Consider the following 18960-nt stretch of genomic DNA (forward strand, 5'->3'; position numbering starts at 1 on the left):
TCCAGACAGAGGAGCCTGTGAAGCTAGAGATGCGAGCTGTGTATCGCTAGAGGATCTGTTCCTAGCGCTCGCAGAGGAAACTTGGCATCTGTTGGGAACTTTGGGAACCAAAACATTTAAGAGGCCATTTGTAAAGTCCCTACAATGGTGACACGTGCAGCTGGTTGCTGTCTTCCAGTTGTAACATGGACTGATGGAAAACAGAGTTAGATTCAGTCACGACACTGGTATAATGAAGCAGCAACTCCCCATCAGTCATATTTAGAGCTACACATGTGCGTATTGTCCAACCCAACAAAACCAGAAAGCCTAACTGAAGCACTCTAAACCCTAGCAGATCACCACTCCCTGTGCATGGTCTCAATTCAAAGGGAATCCAGAAAGTAAACTCCTTCCTTCCCAAGATCTGGGGCATACAAATGCTTCCTACATCCCCCCCTTCCACAGGACAGTAACCAGAAAGCACACAAGAACCTAGAATTATTAGGGGGTTTTTTGTGTGATTGGATTATATCTATTCCTGTTAGGGAAAACAAGCAATTGCACACAGATCTGTTGATATCACTTGCCAAAACTAGTACCAGAGCTGCCAACTTGCTTTGAAGAATCAAGATGACAAGAGTCAGAAGCTGCAAGAGGTGAGTTTTATGGAATCAACAGACAGAAACGCTATTGCCAGAACCCCAGCAAGCTGACAACAACCTTCCAGGAGTATTTTGTACTTCCTGTCAACAAGGTCAGGCAGAAAGGAAAAAAAAAAAATTGCTGCCCAAAAGCAATCCTCTCCATCTTTGAAAGACAAAGAAAACATCCCAACGTGAAATGAAAGAACTGGTGTTATCACAGTCCGAACACAGCTGAGGAAAGAGGATACTACTCCCAGACTATTCCACACCATTCTGCTCAGCTTTTTACTTCTTCAGTTCTCCTACATACACCGTTAATCTGATCAGTCAGGTAAGCCCAGTTAATTCAAACATTTTCAATAGTCTTGCTTTCTTTTTTTCTAAAACCCAGGTATTGCAAAAAACAGCTTGAGAATCAGCTACTCGCAGTTATGCCAGTGGATATGAAGGTACAGTTCTTCTTTCAAAGAGGCAGTAATGAATAGCCAAGGCAGCAGCAAAACTTAACCTGAATTTGCTGCCGGCAGAACAGCACATCTGACTGTAGCCCAGCAGAATCAAACAGTGGCTTGACCACACGGTCAGCTCCCCAGGGCACACCACTAGGCAGGTCATGCATCTGTGGTTAGAGACAAGCAGCTTTCCTTGCCTTTGTTCACTGCCCTTACCAAGATCAGCACATGTATCCTGTCATAATCGAGTCCAGCTCAGTCATATTGTCTTTGGAAGGCCCATAAAAAGGGACAGTTAAGTCTTATTCTTCTGTGAAATACTGATCTGCTCAAGGAGACCTTCCAGATCTTCCCAAACCATTGTTGAAAAGGGCTGTTTCCATCCTTTTGCCAGTCATAGATACTAGAGGCACCTTAATAACACAGAGGTTTTAGTAGTATTATTTACTGCGTAGTAATAAATTAGCATGAATCAGATAATGATAATTTAGCAAGTTTCTCCCACATGATTGAATGGAGTCAGATTTTTTAGTAAAGCTTTCAGTAAACTCACCTCTGGTAAACAGAACTCAGGCACAGAGTCTACAAACACATGGCCAGAGCATTCCTTTAGTTCCTGTGAGAAAAGCACATCAACAGAGAAGACACAAAAATACACAGCAATGTTACTCCAACACAGCAGCTTTTGCACTTTTAAAACCTTTTCTTGATCACAGGTAATTTCCAGCCTGTTACTACATTATGTTTATCCCCCTTCTAGATACAATTTGCTGTAAGCAGATCTGGTGAAATTGCTTTCATGTGAGATGAAGCTGCTTGGCACTTCAAGGGATCCAATCGTCGTTTGGAGGAACAGAGACAGCACTCTAGCAGGGAAGGAAAGAGACCCTGGTAACCACCCACTGTTTTTTCTGGGGCCGTGAAGGAGGGGCTGTCCTATGGAGCTGCGTTTTTCTCTGCTCTTTCCAACTGCAGATGTGTTGGCTGGGAAATCTGTAACAATACAAGTTGCCTTCAGCTGTAAGTATCCGAAGTAAAGTATGAACTGAAAAGTGGGTCATGAAGACCACTCTGCTTGGAACTGCTGCTCTCCTGACTGGAAGGTGTGCACAGCACCATTATAGTGCCCTGCCTATCTTACAAGTTTGGAATTTAGTTTTGGTTCCCAATAACATCAAACCGTTTCTGTCTTATTAGGAGCAGAATACAATTTTTAGCCTCTGTCTCAGAGCATTTGATGAAACATCTTTTGGGGATCTAAGCCCCACATGGCACTTTTTGTTAGATTTATCTCTACTGGATCTCTAGTCCTCTATTTTCTTCCTATTTTTTTCAAGGCTGACACCAGAAATCTTTGTCACATGAAAAGTCACATTCTTCAGGATTATGTATGGAACAAAAATATTCCCAACTCTAGTCCTAACGCACCTCACAGGCTACCTACCACCCACTCTGCCTTCTCTCGTGGATGCTTCTCTTGCTTGTCCCAAAGTGAGTGGTCTCAGCCAGCTTCAGACTGACAGAATTAAAGATTGAATCCAATTCTTAATAATTACAGTGCACCTGCCAACTAATAACGAATGAGCAATTACATCTAGTGGCAGAAGTCTCCTAACCTCATCTCAAGGGAGTTCAAAATGATTAAAACTAAATCGCAGCAAATTTCAATGCCTCTCCAGGACTTAAGTTTTATAACTGTCATCCAGAGAGTGCTATAACAGGAACGTCCACCCGACATGATAAAACATCCCCCTTTGACTCCTTCCCTTGCCTTTTTCCAGCACGGGTCAAAGAATTTACCATTCCAAGCAGTTACAATGGTCAAGGTGAAGGTAAGAGATGCTGCCTTTGAATTTTTAACACATGATTTCCATTGATGCTATGTGAGTTTGAAGATTTCTCCTGAGCACACACTGCAGCAGCAGTACCACAGAAATGTAAATACATCACATATAAAAATATACTGACAGCCTGTCCGTTCTTTGGACAGAACGGAGCCCAAAGCTCTGAGACCACGGCTGGGGTTCAGGAGAAACAAATTCCAGGGAATTCCAACTGGGTAACTCCACTCCTGTCACCGAGCCTCTGCAGCTCTGCGATTGCCAGTTGGCAAGTGCTCTGAATAGAGCTGTTACTATTTTACTAACAGAAATGCTGCCTGTACAGTTTCTTTTGTCTCCAATGAGAAGAAAAATCAGGTCTTTAATCTGTGATCTTCAGCTCCCTTGTCTGTAAAAATCAGATCAATCCATTTTGTCCACCTCAAAGTCCCCTACAAAAGCAACTATTATTACTGTTTTCCTTTAATGTTCACGTAGTCAGAGAACAGTCTATTAAAACAGTATTTTCTCTACTGATACCTATCGCTGCACACATTTGAAATTTATCTGCCTATTTTACTAACATCTGACATATTTTTGTGTTCATTGTTCCCCTACGACAGATCAAGCTGGACGCTGCAGTGCCTAGTTTTGGTTGAAGCCCCAGATAAATTCTGCCTACAAAACTAATGGAATGAAAAGAGGGGAAAAAAGAAAAATTCTGTGTCTCTCATGCAGCTGAGTAAGGCCTGCGTCTTAGAATTAGGAGGCTGGAGATAATATCCTCCCTGCTACGTCCAGCAGCAGAACACGTGTTGATATCAGAGGCCAAAGACATGCTTTTCCTCTGCAAGAGACCTCCCATGGGCAAACCATTCACTTTCTCATAGTTCTCCTGCCTAAAAAATGGTATGATACCAACCTCATTTATAAGCATGCTATGCAGCTTTAGTATCAGAAAAGTGAGACTGTTGAATAAAAGGCACTCTAAGAAGGCAAAGCACTATTATTTATGGAGCTCCATGAAATAAGGAAATATTCATACTGATGATTTCTGCATTTTAAAAGGATTTTTTAAAAAGCTAGGCTATCTCTGCAGACTGAAAGCCTCAGAGTTGCTATTAGCATTTTGTTTCAAAATGTTCTGCTCTACAAGGACATCATGGCTGGTAAGGGTACACATAGAAACCTTTGCGATGAGTCAGCATGGAAGTATCGTTCCTGCAGTGCACGCTCCTAACCTGTCAGGTAGCTTTTTGCATGGCAAGAAAATTCTAACCATCAGTATAGTACCTTGTCGAGAAATGTGCTTCCATCTTTCAAAACCCAACCAGGAAGTTTGGACAGCCTGGGGCTGCAGAAAGAGAAAAAAAAAAAAAAATTGCAGTATGAATTGTATCATTATCAGTTGCTACGCATAGACCTTCTATTTGGTGTCATGCAGGAAGAGAACACCATTCCTGTCTCAGGGAACTAACAATCTCAATAAAACAGACAGACAGTTTCACTGTGTTTAAGTGTTCACTGAAATGACTTTTACAAATCATGATTATGACACTTATAAGTAAAAAGAATAAGAGGACGACACATGCAGGGAGTTTGATTTTAGTAATTTACAGTGAGAATTTCAAAAAGGCTCAGTGCTGCTTACGTTGCCCTGTGGTGAAACTGGCTGTACAAACAGAAGAAGGGTTAGGGCAGCAACAAACTCTATGCCTGAAACAACACAACAGCACCATAAAACTGCTCTGGGACAGAAGATGACAGACAAGTATTCCCATTAGCAATGGCAGGGAAAGACTGATGCTGTGGACTAAGTCATTTGTAGACACAGAGGTTACGATTTTATATCCACATAAACCATGGTTTCATGCTTAGGTCTCATCCTGAAGACTCACACCCACAGCTGGACAAAGGCGCAAGGAGGTTTTGCTGTGAACCGCATGTTTTAAGCTGGCAGGTCTGGCACCAGTCAGCAATGGCAGGGCCCCTTTTTTTAATTGTTTCAAATGCTAATAAAGAAACTTCAGGGATGACATTGTAATCCTCAGTTTACAGTACTAATTGCTGCAGCATTTCTTGCTACTGTAACTGAGAGACTTATTCATACTTCACAGTGACATTTCATTTTTGTGTAAGCCTACAACGTAGCTTGAAAACCACTGTCTGCCCAGATTCAAGCATATCTACAGAAATCCAAAAAAGAAAAAGTTGAGGAAACAAGAGAATTGAACCTACCTGGAATCAAACCCTGCAACAACCTCAGATTTGGATACACAACTAGAGAATGCAGTTGCAATGAAATCTGCAAGTGTTGTGCACTAAACTCTATAGACAGGCATGCTTATATGCTATAAGGGCTTTCAAATTTAAGATCTTGAAAATAGATAGTGATTCAAGGGCTCAGAGGACTGCTGTGTTCAGACTAACATCAATATAAAAGAATAAATCCTATCTGGCACTCCAGAAAGTCACAAGGAAGGGAAAAGGGGAAATCTAAGACTCAAGGAGTGAAGACAAGGTAAGAGCAGAAGTATATGTCATTGAGAAGCTATGACAGACAAGTGCAACCCCCTTTTGAGGACAAAGAGTAAGTCTGAAGAAGTCTGATGATAGAAAAGATGAGGTGGCTAAATGTACTCCCCACTGACACATTCAAAAACACAATTTAAGAGCAGTATTTTGGAGACTGAGGGGGCTGAGTAGAATTGGTGCAGAGAGACTAAAAGAGCTACGGAAAAAGCAGGGGAAAAGCAAGAACAAACTATTTTGATATGCAACAACTTTGACAGATAAAGGAGGAGAGGACAGAAACCTTGTTTGGAAGGGATATCTGGAGGTCTGTAGTCCCATGTCTCAAACCCAGCACTAGATCAGGTCAACCACAGCTTTGTCCTGCTGTGTCTTGCAAATCCCTGGAGCATGAGATTCTAGAGCCTCTCTGGGGATGGGTGAAAGAGCTAAGAAAAACTTAATTATTGGGAGGCTAACATCCAACCTGAGCCTCCCAAGACACAATTTGTGGCCACTAGCCCCTATAGTGCTTGCCACTGTCGAGAAGAGTTTGGCTCTTTTGCCTTTGCAACATCCTTTCAAGCAGATGTGGGTGGCTGTTAGCTCCCTGTCTAGCCTCCTCTGCCAGACTGAACAAGCCCAGCTCCCTCAACCTCTCCATGTAGTTGTGGGCTCCGGACCCTGACCATCTTGGAGCTCCCTGAACACCCTCTCCAGTTTCTCAGCATCTCTCTTTCAATTGGGAATCCAAACCTGGATCCATTTGTGGTTTCACCAGCATGAGACAGAGCGGAATAAACTTTCCTTGATATGCTGGCCCTACTCCCCCTAATTTAGCCTAGCATGCTGTTTGCCTCATCCATGATGAAAGAGCGCTATTGACTTGTACTAAACCTGACATCCACTGAAGAGTATACAGTCTTGTCAAGAGAGGCAAAATTAACAGATAGGTCTTGTGTGTGGCTGAAAGTGGAAACAAGCAACACAGGACAGAAAGGACTCTTTACCTTGAAGCCAAGAAGTAACACAGTTCTGGCCAACATAGTTTTGACATTGTAATAGAGTGATTGATTAATCCAAAATAGGTAGAACTGTCCCATAAATAATGTGAGCAAGCGTGTCATGGCTAGACAGGAAAGGTTAAGAGCTTCCCACATGTTCATCTTACCGTTTTGCATTTGACTTTGGTACAGGGGAGAAAATTCCAGTTGACAAACCTCCTTTACAGTACATGAACTGGCATAAAGTGTTTGGCAACTGCAAGTACTCTGCGCATGTTCCATGGGCTGGTGGGAACAAGGACTGCCATTTCTGGGACAAGGTGGAATCTAAATACTTTTTCACGGGCTTTTTTTGAAGAGCAAAGAACTCCAAAAAATGTCCAGTCCCTTTAATGATACAAACACTACAGCACTTTCCTCTCTTATAGATTAAAGTGCAGGCTCTCAAAATGTTTGCTCAAGGAGGATTCCATGCCAGGTATGATGCAGGCTCTAGCTGCATAGCAAAGATCCTCTCTGATATCACACCTTTATGCTCCACAGAGGTAAAAATTATGGCACCTTTGCAGACCACATACTGAGAGTTACAGAGCCCAAGTGGTTCATGGATCCTACTTTGGGGACCTCTGGTTTAAAGACAGCATAGCTCCTCTCTGGTCAAGGTTTCATGTGGGTCTGTCTCAGCCTAGCTGCAAGAAACAGCACTCCTGTTCTGAGAGAACATACAGCTGGTAATAACCTAAGATCTGGCAGACCTATGTTCAAATTCGTGCGCTGCTACATGCTTCACGCAAGACCTCAGGTAGTCAGTCCCTCCTGCAGTCTCTCACCTGGAAGCTGATGATAATGTCAGCTCCCTATCACCCCGCCATGTTATGCTGATAATACACATTTGAGTTTCAGAGGTATTTAGACATCCTGGTAATAGAGACCTGATATATAATGGTGCAACTATGAATACTATATAGAGATAAGGACTTCTAGTGGCAGTCACATTCCTCCTCAAGTTTCTAACTCGTTTCCACGACTCCCTGCAGAATGCCTGTTTTGTAGAGTACTGAAGAGATCAATTACTTGCCCAAGTCCATGTGCTTAGGACAAACCTTGCTGTAAGGGGTGTTCAATCACCCTACCGACAAGATTGATTGGATTTAAATCCAACTGTTTGCTCCGATTCCACTGGGCCATCAGGGGTCAAATCTGACATCCTTTCTTATTGAGTTTGAGTCATTTTAGTGCAGACATTCTGGAGGTACTTGGGGAATTCCAGGTTGTGACCTGCAATTTGGCTGTTCATTCCTAGGGTCTGCTATCAGCAGACAAAGCTGGCATATCCCTGGGGAGCGTTGATGCCTGCAGTTCTAAAGAACCTCTTAAGCCTTTCTTCAATCACCTAATTTTGCTACTTATTCCTCTCCCAATTTCCTTTTTCTTTGGGGGGGGTGGGAGGAAGCTAACGCAAGGCAATTCTCTCTCTACCTGGATTTCTCAAATTTTCTGGATCCCTTCAAAATCTACGACTGCCCCTAAATACTGTAATTAGCAATTATATTATGGAATGGGAAAAAAATCAACTATAACACCGATCTGTCTTAAGGTACCTGTTGCCTACTCTACAGCAGATCTTGAACTCCACATTCTTGCAGAACAATGCATACATTGTCTATTCTTTTCCTCTCCAAAAAATAACAAATCATAGGAAGTGCTGGACAAACTCCTTTAACCTCATTAGGTCACTTAGGAAACTTGGTTTCCCAATCATATTCTCCCCCTCTCAATCAAGCCTTCCCTGAACCCAGAACGTTCCTCACCTGTTTCCTCGTGGATCAAATTTACTAAATGGTTTTTGTGAAAACTCCTACTGTTTCCCATCACCAGGAGTTGCTCATTCTCACCTTTCCAAACCCTTAGTTTTGTAATTTGTTCCATTTATGCAAGACATAAGCCACCCTAACTGAATTATCCAAATTTATCTAAAAAAACCCTGGGAAAATATGACTTTGTAGTTAGGACGTAGAAGGGAGAGTCTTGATCTCAGGATTCTCTCTACTTTTGTTTCACTGCCGTTCCATTCCTGTGCCCAGCTGCACTGCCCTTTTATTTATTTAATTTTTAAAAGGGAACAATTATGCCATCAAGTCAACTAACGAGGACTGTTAAGTGCTATTTTTCTTTGCATTAGTCTTTGCTCCCAAGAAAAGCCTGAGAAGATGATGGTTAAACAGTACTTGCTGGGCTCCACGCACTCCATCTCAGTTACCCATTTATCTCATCCTGCATGAAGAAGCCAGAAAGATGACAGATATGTGACCTCACTTGTGCTGAGCAGTTGCAGCAATACTTTACTGAAGCTTAGAATAAATTATCTAGAAAAACCAATCAATAAATCCATAAAATGTCTTCCGTCTACTGAGCCAAAGGACGTTATTTTGATAAAGAGAATTTTTAAGTGAACAAAGTCTATTTATGATATCAGATGATGCTGTTCATTTGTACTCATCCCCTCCCTCCTTCCAATAGACCGTTTCACGCAGAGCACTCCAACTGCAACCCAAGAAGACACAGACTAAGTGCTTACAGGCCGCAGAACATACCTCTGAACCAGCGGCAATGGGAGGAAATTGAGAGTAGACGTCATATCCAGTCCGCAATCCAACATGATGGTGGTGGATTTGAACTTGAGTACATTGCATGGTAAGGTTGGATGTCCTGACAGGCAGTACTGAAAGAAAAATACGAGGATGAGTTACTGATGACAGTTACCAACAGAGCAAACCCCCCTGAAAATTGCCTTTTCCCCCTTAGTTTTAAGCACGTAGTTTCCTACACACCAGAACAAAACCTGATTTCCTATGAATCTGTGTTTCACAGCTGTGTGTGTTTGTTGAAACTTCCCCATGTCAGAGGATTAAGGGGCAGATTTTCTTCAGACAAGGTTTTCTGATCACAAGGGTTGAGAGGATGCCATAGCTCCTCTCTCCAATTTAGGACACGTGTAGAATCACTTTTCTAACAACCACCCATTTCCATAAAAAAATCCAGAAAATCAGTTTCTTTACAACTCAGTCCTACTGGCAAAACTTTCCTGAAATTGGCTAGCAAATTTGTAAATTACTTGGGGTGGAAAGGAAGAGAATCCCTGCAGGAACACAAATTTTATTTGTGTTTCTTCCTTAAGAAACCAGCCTAAACAACCAAACAAGGTGCAGCCCACACCTCCTGTGGCTGCTTGGCACAGATCAGTGGAGGAAGCTGTCTGTGTACACCGCAGCAGCTCTGGGGCATGCTCTCACCTGCTTTTTGTCTTGCTAAAGGCAAACAGGAAACGCGAGGGAATGGACAACCATACCTGAATGGAAGGGTTTGTGTACTGAGAAATCCCAAATGCTTTGCAAGCTTAATGAGCCAGTAAGCAGGTTATGTACAGGGGCACTTCAGCATCATTGAGATGCAGTCACCTCTTGTATGGAGAGTGGCAAACATTTAACAAGGCACAAGAGCAGCTGAAGCTTTGAATAAGAAGAGAAGTGAATAAAAATGCCAGCTTTAAAATGTGGGATTAGAAACGTAAATGACTGAATAGAGTGTGGCCACCTTGGCATGAGGGTTTCTCTTCTTTTGAGGAGGGATTCGATGGTTCTTCAGGGATTGCAAGAATAGGAGATTTTGCATCTCCGAAGTCTGGGCATCTGGCAACACAGCAATGCTCAGGTGGTGAAACTTTAGCTTTTAAATTCAAGTTTTGTCAATTAAGATGAAAAATATCAACTGGCGGGCCATGCACTGCACTAAAAACAGACTCAGTTGTTTTCTAAGTCATTTATACCTTACACTTGCTTTCTATACTTCACTCTACAAAGTGGAAAGAAGGTAGATTAATCAATTCATTTTCTACCTCTGCTCACACTATGTTAACACAGGACTGCAATTGTCTGGATTAACTATTCCCAAGGAGTCTATTTACATACATTCATCAATACCCCCTTTTAAATTATATTTAAATATTAAAGAGCTACTAAGCCCCAAATATTAAATTAAAAATATCACAAAGACTTTTGTTTTAAATTCACAAAGCCTTAATTATTAAGGGGCAACATTACATTTGCCTGCTGCTAGCAAAGTTTAAAAAAAAGTGAAAAGCCAAGAGAAGAGAGTATACAAGACAGGAAAAGCCAAGAACAGGAGGGTATACAAGTAAGGAATTCAGTTGTTTTATTCGCAAATGTAAAATATGCATGTGAATTTAAGTTTTCACCAGACCAGAACTTTGACAACTGAAGCTATAAATCCATATAAATAGAAAGAAATTAAGGAAAAAATAACATCTAAACTATTTTTGTAGCTTTTAAACTATCGGTAATTAAAAAGGGCGATGAAATATTACCGCTTTTATCAGCAAAACACTTTCTTGCCTTTTTTAAAATCATGAATAGGATCATGACCCTGACATCTACGAGCTAACTGGAAAATCTTCCGTTTTTCTTCTTTAAAAGCATCTAAAATAATCTATATCTGTGGCTGTCACGCTGTGGTAAATGGATTCCTGGGAGTCAATGGACTCTTTCTATCAGACTCAAGTAAAATGACTTTTAAAAAAAAAAAATAAAAAGCAATTCATACATGCTATACAGCTATTTGCACAGGTGACATTTCTGGGCCTGTTAGAATTTTAGATTAGGAATCCAAGAATCTGAGTGTCTGCACTATATATGTCTCTATACACACTATAAATGTGTAATTTCCACCCAGTTTATACTTGTTACTATTTAAAACAGATCCAGATACCTCAGTCACTAATATTCCTGACTGGACTAAAATGCAAGTCCTTTTTGTTCTAAGATTTATTTGCTTCCATCTTTATTCCCTTATGGCTAAAGGCCGGTGCAGCTAACACGCTAGGTGCCTCATCTCCTAATTAAAAAAGTCATGTAAAAAAGTCACAAAACCTACAAAAGACATAAACATGCCCACCTCAGCTCACAACTTTCTTGGCAGGCTTTGTAAATTGGAACAAAGTTTGACAGAGCGGGGCACAAAGAGATCAAGACAAGGGGCTAATTCCAGGTTTTAAGGCTCTCATAGAGGCAGGTTCTCAGCAGACATCTGGTTCATGCTGAGCGCTCGCCAGCTCTGAGCGTCTCTGGTGATCTCATGGATGGCAATGTGACAGAGAAAAGAGATGATGTCTCACACTAGCAACTCCAGAACATTCAAAATGTTGCAGGTTAAAGCCAGTACTTTGAATTCCAACTGAAGCCAACAAATACTGCAGTGCATTCTTCCAGTATTGATATCACATGCTGGTTTAAAATCTAGGGGGAAGTTAGCAACCGGTTTTGCCTGGATCAAAGCACATTCGAGTTTGTGGGAGTCTGACATTTTCACTGGATTCTGAATCAGGTCCGGAGGCCATCACCCTCTATATTGTTCCTCTAAATTCAACCCAAATAGGTGAGAGAAGAGGATGAAGTAGCATCCAACTTCTCCGCCCACAACCCCAAGATTCAGCCACATCTCCAGACCAATGCAAGATGAAGAATCTGGTCTTATGATCCCTGGTTTCCAAATTTATACATGGGTCTAAAACCATTACAATACAGATTTCAGACAGCTTGTATTCCCCTTCCCTTTCTCTACCCATAGAGAGACATGATAAAGAATTCTGCATTTCCACTGTGGTCTTCATGTAAAGATTTCTCAGTTTCCTCCCCCCCAGCCCCCCCGCATTATATCAGCCTCTACAATCACGACCAGAAGTGCTTAGCTTTGCACAGTTCGTCCCACTAGTAGTATCCATCCACGCAGAGACTTAATCGCATCCGTAAGATTATGCAGGATCAAACTCTTCGGCTACCTGCCTACCAAGTTAATTTTACACAGTTACACCACAGATACTGATTTATTTGAAGTCTCAAAACAAGCCCAGAATCCAAGTTTACTTCTATGAAGCTTCTTCAAGACAAACTGCTCAGTCTCAAAACTGAGACACAATCTTATGGTTGACAGTGGTGTAACTTCAGATTAAACAAATGAAATGGTATGCTTAGGTAGTTTGCAAGCTGCTTTGGTATTCATCTCCCAAGAATTGCAGCACACTGTGTGAAACAGGGAAATTCTTCCTGGAAAATACTTAAATAATTGAAAAGGGAGATCTGGAGAGGAGACCAGTAATATGGGCAATGTATTTTCTGATAACTTCCTTTTAAAAGATTGCAAATCAGAACCAAAATATTTGACAAAACATAGTGCACCCTTGTCAAAGCTATTCCAGCCTGATCTTCTTATTAGTAATTATCTGGTTTAACATCATACTGCCGATGGAAAATTATTTTATTATGAACCATGGAGATTTATTACTATTCCTAGAGCAACCCAGTAGAAGTCACACATGGAACGGGCTAGCTCCAGCACTGCTCCGCGCCGAGACTCGTGTTTAAGGGTCGGAAGGCATAGAAACACCTCCACCTCCACCTCCTCCTCCTCTTCCTCCATCCCACCGACCCTTCCTTCATCCGAGCCCAAGTCCGGCGGGGGCGGACGGCGGCAGCGGGCCGTAGGAGAGCCGCCCGCCCAGGCCTGTGCCCGCTGCCACACCGCGGTGGTGCCTAACCCCCACCTACCCCGGCCCCTCAGCTGGCAGCTCCCCGCCGACCGTTTAACGGTCGCTCGCGTGCCAGGCTGCTGAGGGGAGCAAAGCGCTCGGGCCCGCCCCGGCTCCCTCAGGGCCGCCCCCCTCAGTGCCTCAGTTTCCCCTCATGCCCGGCGAGGCTGAGGCTGCTGCAGCCCAGGGGCAACCCTAGGAGCCCACCGCCGCCGGGGGCAGCCCGAGGCCCCCCCACAGCGCCCCCAACCCCACGCACTCACCAGCTTCATGCTTCCCCCGGCTCTATTTACGGGGACAATCCTGCCCCCACCTTCCTGCCCGGCCCCCACCCCCCCTTTCGCGCTCCCCAGGGCATCATGGGACTTGTAGTCCCGCTGCCTCCTCCGCCCAGGATGAAGTCATGGCCGGGGCATGCCTGGAGTTGTAGTCCGCTCCGCGCTGCTCCCCGCGCTCCATTGGCGTGCCGTGCCGTCGCGGCATGCTGGGAGTTGTAGTCCCCGCTCGGCGGCTCTCCCCGTCACCCTGGGGAGGGGGAACTACAAGTCCCAGGGTCTCACAGCTGCAGCAGGTGGGAGCTTGGATGTTGATATCAACATGGCGCTTGTCAGACAGACAAAGGCAGTCAGTCTGGTGTGATTGAGCCAAAAAAAAAAAAAAAAAAAAAAAAAGAAAGGGGGAGCGAGCGAGGAGGAGGGAGCGGCAAGAGGAGAGCCAGACGGGGAGGGGGGCCCTTGTCCTCGGGGGGCTGGGGAGGGGGGCTCGGCGGCCGAGGGATTTCCTCCCCCCCTATTGTTCTCGTCCCTCTGCGCCCCCGTTAATCTCCCCTCACGCTGGGGCGGGGGCAGGCGGGGGGTCCCCCCCAGTGCTGCCGTTACATGGTGAGGTGGGGACGCCGCCAGCACCCAGAGGTGAGTGTTGCTTGTGGGGGAGGAGGGAAGTGTGGGGCCGGGTGGGGGGTGGTGAGAGCGGCGCTTGTGAGGGGAGGGGGCGGGCGGGTGGGTGGGCTGGAGGGAGGGGAGCGGGAAGGGGGTCCCCCCTCGGCCGGCACCGCGGCTGCCTGCGGGGGAGTAGCGCCGAGCCGGAGAGCGGGTTTCCTCGCAGCCGCGGGATGTGCGTGAGGGGGGAAGCCGGGGCGGGGGGCGGCCGGGGGCGGGCAGGGGCAGCCCCTCAGCCCGGGCGGCCGCTCGCCCGCAGAGTTTGAGCCGCGGCTCGGGGTGGCTCCGCGTATTCTCGGCGCCCCGGAGCGGGGGAGGAGGAAGGTGTCCCCGGGAGGCTGCTGCGGGGGTCTGCGGGAGGGCAGGGCAGCCTCTGGGTTTTAAAGAAGAGCCCTCCATCGTTGTTCCTGCCATTTATTTATTTATTCTTATTTTTCCACCCCGTCTCCCAGGTGTGGGGGGACGGAGTCCCCTCATCCTGGGTGGGTGCTTTTTTTTCTTTTTTTTTTTTTTTTTTCCCTGGTGGTGTTTCGGTTTTGTTCGTCGCTGAGTTTGGGGCTGGGCTGGTGCCGCCTCGGAGGCTGCGAGCCCCAGCGCGGCTGCGAAGGGCGTCGGGGGCCCCCGCTCCCTGTCTCCAGCACCCCGGGGAGGGGGAACGGATCTACCCCGGCCCGGCTGTAGTTCGGCCGGGGGAGGCAGAGGAAGGAGGGAGGGGAGGGTCCGACCCTGCGGGGATGGAGCCCGGTGCGCTGTGTAGATCGCGCCCGGCATCGAGCCCCGTCGTCGGGGCTCTGCCGAGGAGCTCTGCCCTGGCTGGGGGGGGTGTCTGAGGGGCCGTCGTGGGTGTACGAGGGCTGCTTTTTAGGGGAGCCCCGGTGCTTTGTACCTGTTGGGGAGAGGGGGAACAGGGGCACCCCAAACCCCGCTGGATCCCAGGGCTGGGAGGCTGCGTGACGAGGAAGGAGGGTGAGATCTGTTGCAGCTCTCGGGGCTTTGAGAGGGGGGGTCTCGGGGAGGGCGAAGGCGTGAATGCGAAGGGTGTCTTGTTGCTGGAGAGTTTAACGTGGAAACGGGTGGGGGAGGAGGAGGAGGACCCGGAGGGAAGTCATTCCCAAAATGTGCGAGGAGAGCTTGGGTGGGGTGTCATAGGCTTGTTTATTTTGTACTTCTGGGGAAGAGATGATGGGGTAAATGCTTTTATATCCGTGCCTGGGATCTTTTTTTTTTTTTTGAAGAACAGTGTGTTTGACCCCAGGACCGGTTGGAGGAAGTGGCAGGGAATGCTGCTGAACTGTTTTGCTTTGGTTCGGGGTTAAAAGAAAACAAGAGGCGAGTGTTTTTAGGTGCAAAATACACGGGCGAGTCAGACCGAGCCGAGTTCTTCAACCTCAGTTCTGTCTGATGGGTTTTTTCTTAGTTGTTCTAAGAGTGTCTCTTGGTATGTTTGCAGAGCACTTCTTCGGAAAGCATTTCTTCCTTGCGATAGATCTGAAAAAGCCTTGATCGTGTGTGCCTTCGTGTTAGGGACAAAAATGCTTTTTTTTTTTTTTTTTTTTTGGGTGTGGGGAGGGAAGAAGGAAGAGGAAATGAAGATTGTAAGCATGTTTGCTGTTTGTCTGTGGAGTCGGGTATATCTCAATTTGTTCTCATGCTCAAGTAAGACTGGGAGTACAGATAAGTGGCTTTTACATACAAAATGTATATGAACAAAAGCTGGAAAGATTTAAACTTTGTAGGGAGGAAAGCGTTAAATTGATGGCCAGGGCACGCGCTTGAGAGCACTGTCGGAGTAGATGCCCCTGCTTCAACCTAATGGGGATGGAGAGAAAAGAAACTGGTGGGAAAAAAAAACCCACCACCTTACAATTTGCATTAATGATACTATGTAAAATGTATCGGAGAGAGGGATTGTGCTCTGCAGACGAATTGTGGGCTGGCAAAACCCTGAAGTGCCTGCTTGCGTCCCGTGATATGACTAGCTCATTTCTGCAGGGCTCATCAGGTACAGACTCTGCTTCCTTCCTGGGATGGTGCAGCTGGCATTTGATTTCCTCCATGGATGGGAGAGGAGGAGTCCTGTGCAGTTTTTTTCCCTGAGATGATTGCATTTTCTTTGGCCTTGCTGTACCCTGCCTCATTAGTAGGAACTGCATCTATATTTATTTACCATTATACCATGTCCCTTGGGATGTCGGGTGTAGTTTGGAGTAGGTATATATGGATTTATCACTCTTAACATTTTTTTTTCTCCCATCATGCTAGGGCCAAATCCGTCAACAGCAGAGAACAAACTTAATTTATTTCTGTGTTTTGCATCTCCCTTTTTGCCATTTCTCTTCCAAATTGCAAAGAAAACGTCTCTGAGATGCAGGTGGGGGAGGGAAGTAGGGGAGAAGTGAGGAGGGGATGGAATATGTTATCTGTGCAGGGATACATTTGTTATCTGCATGTTCTGTGAAGGAGCAGGGTTTGATACTGCATCTGAAAACTGGGGTTTGGGAATGTTCTTTTTCCTTACGTGAAGAGTCTTCTTTAGCCCCACGACAGCCACAACTTTTTCTCTGTGGTTGACAGAATTGTCTGACGAGCCTGGGCATGAGACTAGGAACAAGGAACTTGTGTTTTACTCAGCGGTGTCTGTTCTTCCTCCTATCGTTCCTTTAGCACCAGTGCAAGCACCAGAACAGGCATCAGCATTTTTACTCCTGTGTCATCCAACTCTGTACAGAGCAGGTCTAGACGACATTGTGGTTGGTATGCAGACTGCCAGCTGTGCTGTAGGAATGCTACCATAGGTGAAACTGCAGGATTTTTAAAGAGTGGTAAGGAAATCTTGAAGAAAATCCTATGTGGATGAGGCCTGCTTCTCTCCATAACTACTTTACTGAGTGGTCATGAGCAATTCCTTTCTATTTGTTGACCTTTCTAGAAAACGTGCATCTCTCTAGCATTGTGATTCTGGTAATTCCATGGGATTAGTAACCAGTGTCAGCTGCAGAAAGCCTACTTCTAAGGCAGTTTCTCTGTGGGTCTTACTGGTCTCTTTCAAAGGGATATTAAAAGTTCATGTCTGTCCAGTGTTTTGAAAATTAAATTATTATGAAATGTTCACTTCATTGTGATAATCCATAAGTTCACAGAAGTGTTTGATATGTTTTTTCACTGGTATCTGGAGCTGGGAAAACAGTGGGGTTCTGACATTTCACTTTTCAAACAATTTTTATTTTTAATAAAATCATTTTTAATAAGCATGAATTTCAAGAATTGTTCTATCATTAACTTTTGGGACTGCTCTTCTTTGTTGGGTGTCATTGGGGCAGTGGTGAAATTTTGGGTTTAGGATATGATGTTTGGGAGGGGAATTGGAAGAATAACTGAAACATGAGAAAGGAATAATGTTGTGCTGTCCCCTTCATAAAGGGATCTCTGGAGATGTTTGATTGTATATATTAGAAAACAAAACATGTTGCATGAAATGACAGCAGATTTTAATCTAAAGAAAGCAACTTGTCCTTTACAGTAATTTCTGTGCAGAGTTTTTAGGGATACTACAGAATTGCACATTACAGTGTTGGGATCTGTGTCAAATATTTTTCATCTTCTGCAGAGTTCGGGATTTAAAATCGAACACTTGAAGGAATGCTGTCAGCTTAAGAACTCTACTGCAAAAAAAAACCCCATGCCTTCGTTTATTCTACCGATAACTTTATGCAGCTTTGACACTTCTGAAGTCGATTTTACTTTATCCTGATTTTAAAGGAGCGGGCACTGGATCCGCATACACATCTTTGTGGGATTGGGCTTTAATTATACCTATGCTGATAATATTATCTTGCGGCTTATCAATGAAGTGAGACCAATGGCATGATTATAGTGGTATTTTTAGGAGTTAATGAGGAGAATTTGAATTTTTTTTGGTCTAATTCGTATCCCTAAAGCTGGTTTTATACATACGATTACTAATAAACTGTATTTTGGCCTTCTAATATTCCTTTATTGACTAAAGCTCCCTTCTGACATATAAAATTAGGAAGGCTGGGTAGCAAAGTATACTAAGAGTTCATATTTGAACACTCAGTCATGCAAACAGATTGTGTGTTAGCTATGAATGCCATTTCCAGCATTAATGCTCAGGATAAGTGTTTTGACAAACGCTTTTAATTTGGGGAACGATACAAGCAAGTATAACAGGATACGGAAAGAAAGTGTTATTTTTCATTTTGCAGGTGGCAAACCAAGGAGTAGAGGGATTAACTTGCTCAGGCTCCTACGTGGAGTCTGCGGCAGAACCAGTAATCAGTCCGTGATCTCAAGGGTTTGTCAGGGCTTTAATCAGAGTTTTTCTTCCTCCTCTCATTAATTGTCTAACATCTACATTTTAAAAATAGGGTCTAGAGATTATTTTTCTTTCTTCCAGTTTCAAACTTTATAGCCTTAAGTTTTTTCATTTTCAGTCAAGCCTTGAAAACACAGGGCTGGAAAGCTCGGTCTGAACAGCACCTCCCTGACACATGATACTATCTTGAAACAGCCTCTGACAAGTGAACCCTCTCATTGAAATCATGTGAGGAATTTTATTACTCAACTCTGAAGATCTTCTGGGGGAAAGGAGGTTGCAAACTATTAACTATGTGGTCTTCATTGCAAGTTGGCACATAAAATGTTCTTATGAGGCAGTCATGTGGTCCACAGTAAGAAGTAAAGAATTGGCTCTATAGTTGCTGGCCAACTGAAAATTTCAGCTTGTAACTGTGAGAAACACATTTCTCTTTCTGTTGTGCCTGCTAAAAAGAGAGATATTCGCTTGAAATCTGGTCTTTCTTTAATGGTATTGTCTGATTTCCTTCCCCTCTCCTCGCAATCAACTGGGCGCTTATACACGGTTAGCCTGTGACCATAAAAGCATGTGGAGAAGCTTTTACGGTAGATAGCCTTAAAAAGTATTTTGTGTTTGGGATGCTTCTGATCTTTGCTGTTGCAGTAGGGTTTACCAAAAGCTCATTGTTCG

General features: G+C 44.4%; 2 protein-coding genes across 7 annotated transcripts in view; one reads left to right on the forward strand and one right to left on the reverse strand.

Annotated features, from left to right (window-relative positions):
• Positions 1-13335, reverse strand: part of INTS9 (integrator complex subunit 9) — a 70283-nt gene extending 56948 nt beyond the window's left edge. The window contains exons 1-4 of one of the 2 annotated variants that reach the window (XM_054822267.1): positions 13278-13335; positions 9008-9135; positions 4192-4252; positions 1632-1694 (exon numbers count right to left, since the gene is read on the reverse strand). In XM_054822267.1, the coding sequence (XP_054678242.1) occupies positions 1632-1694; positions 4192-4252; positions 9008-9135; positions 13278-13286 (261 nt within the window). In that variant the 5' untranslated portion in view covers positions 13287-13335. Of the gene's footprint in view, positions 1-1294; positions 1492-1631; positions 1695-4191; positions 4253-9007; positions 9136-13277 lie in introns of those variants that run through there. The other variant, XM_054822268.1, reaches the window with a different exon arrangement.
• A 374-nt stretch (positions 13336-13709) lies between these two features.
• HMBOX1 (homeobox containing 1) overlaps positions 13710-18960 on the forward strand; it is a 123289-nt gene continuing 118038 nt past the window's right edge. For 3 of the 5 annotated variants that reach the window (XM_054819934.1, XM_054819930.1, XM_054819936.1), the window contains exon 1: positions 13710-13925. The gene's annotated coding sequence lies outside the window, so the exon portion shown is untranslated. Of the gene's footprint in view, positions 13926-14076; positions 14128-18960 lie in introns of those variants that run through there. The other 2 variants (XM_054819931.1, XM_054819937.1) reach the window with 2 other exon arrangements.

The sequence above is a fragment of the Grus americana genome, chromosome 3 (assembly GCF_028858705.1).
Source record: "Grus americana isolate bGruAme1 chromosome 3, bGruAme1.mat, whole genome shotgun sequence".
Taxonomy (NCBI): domain Eukaryota; kingdom Metazoa; phylum Chordata; class Aves; order Gruiformes; family Gruidae; genus Grus; species Grus americana.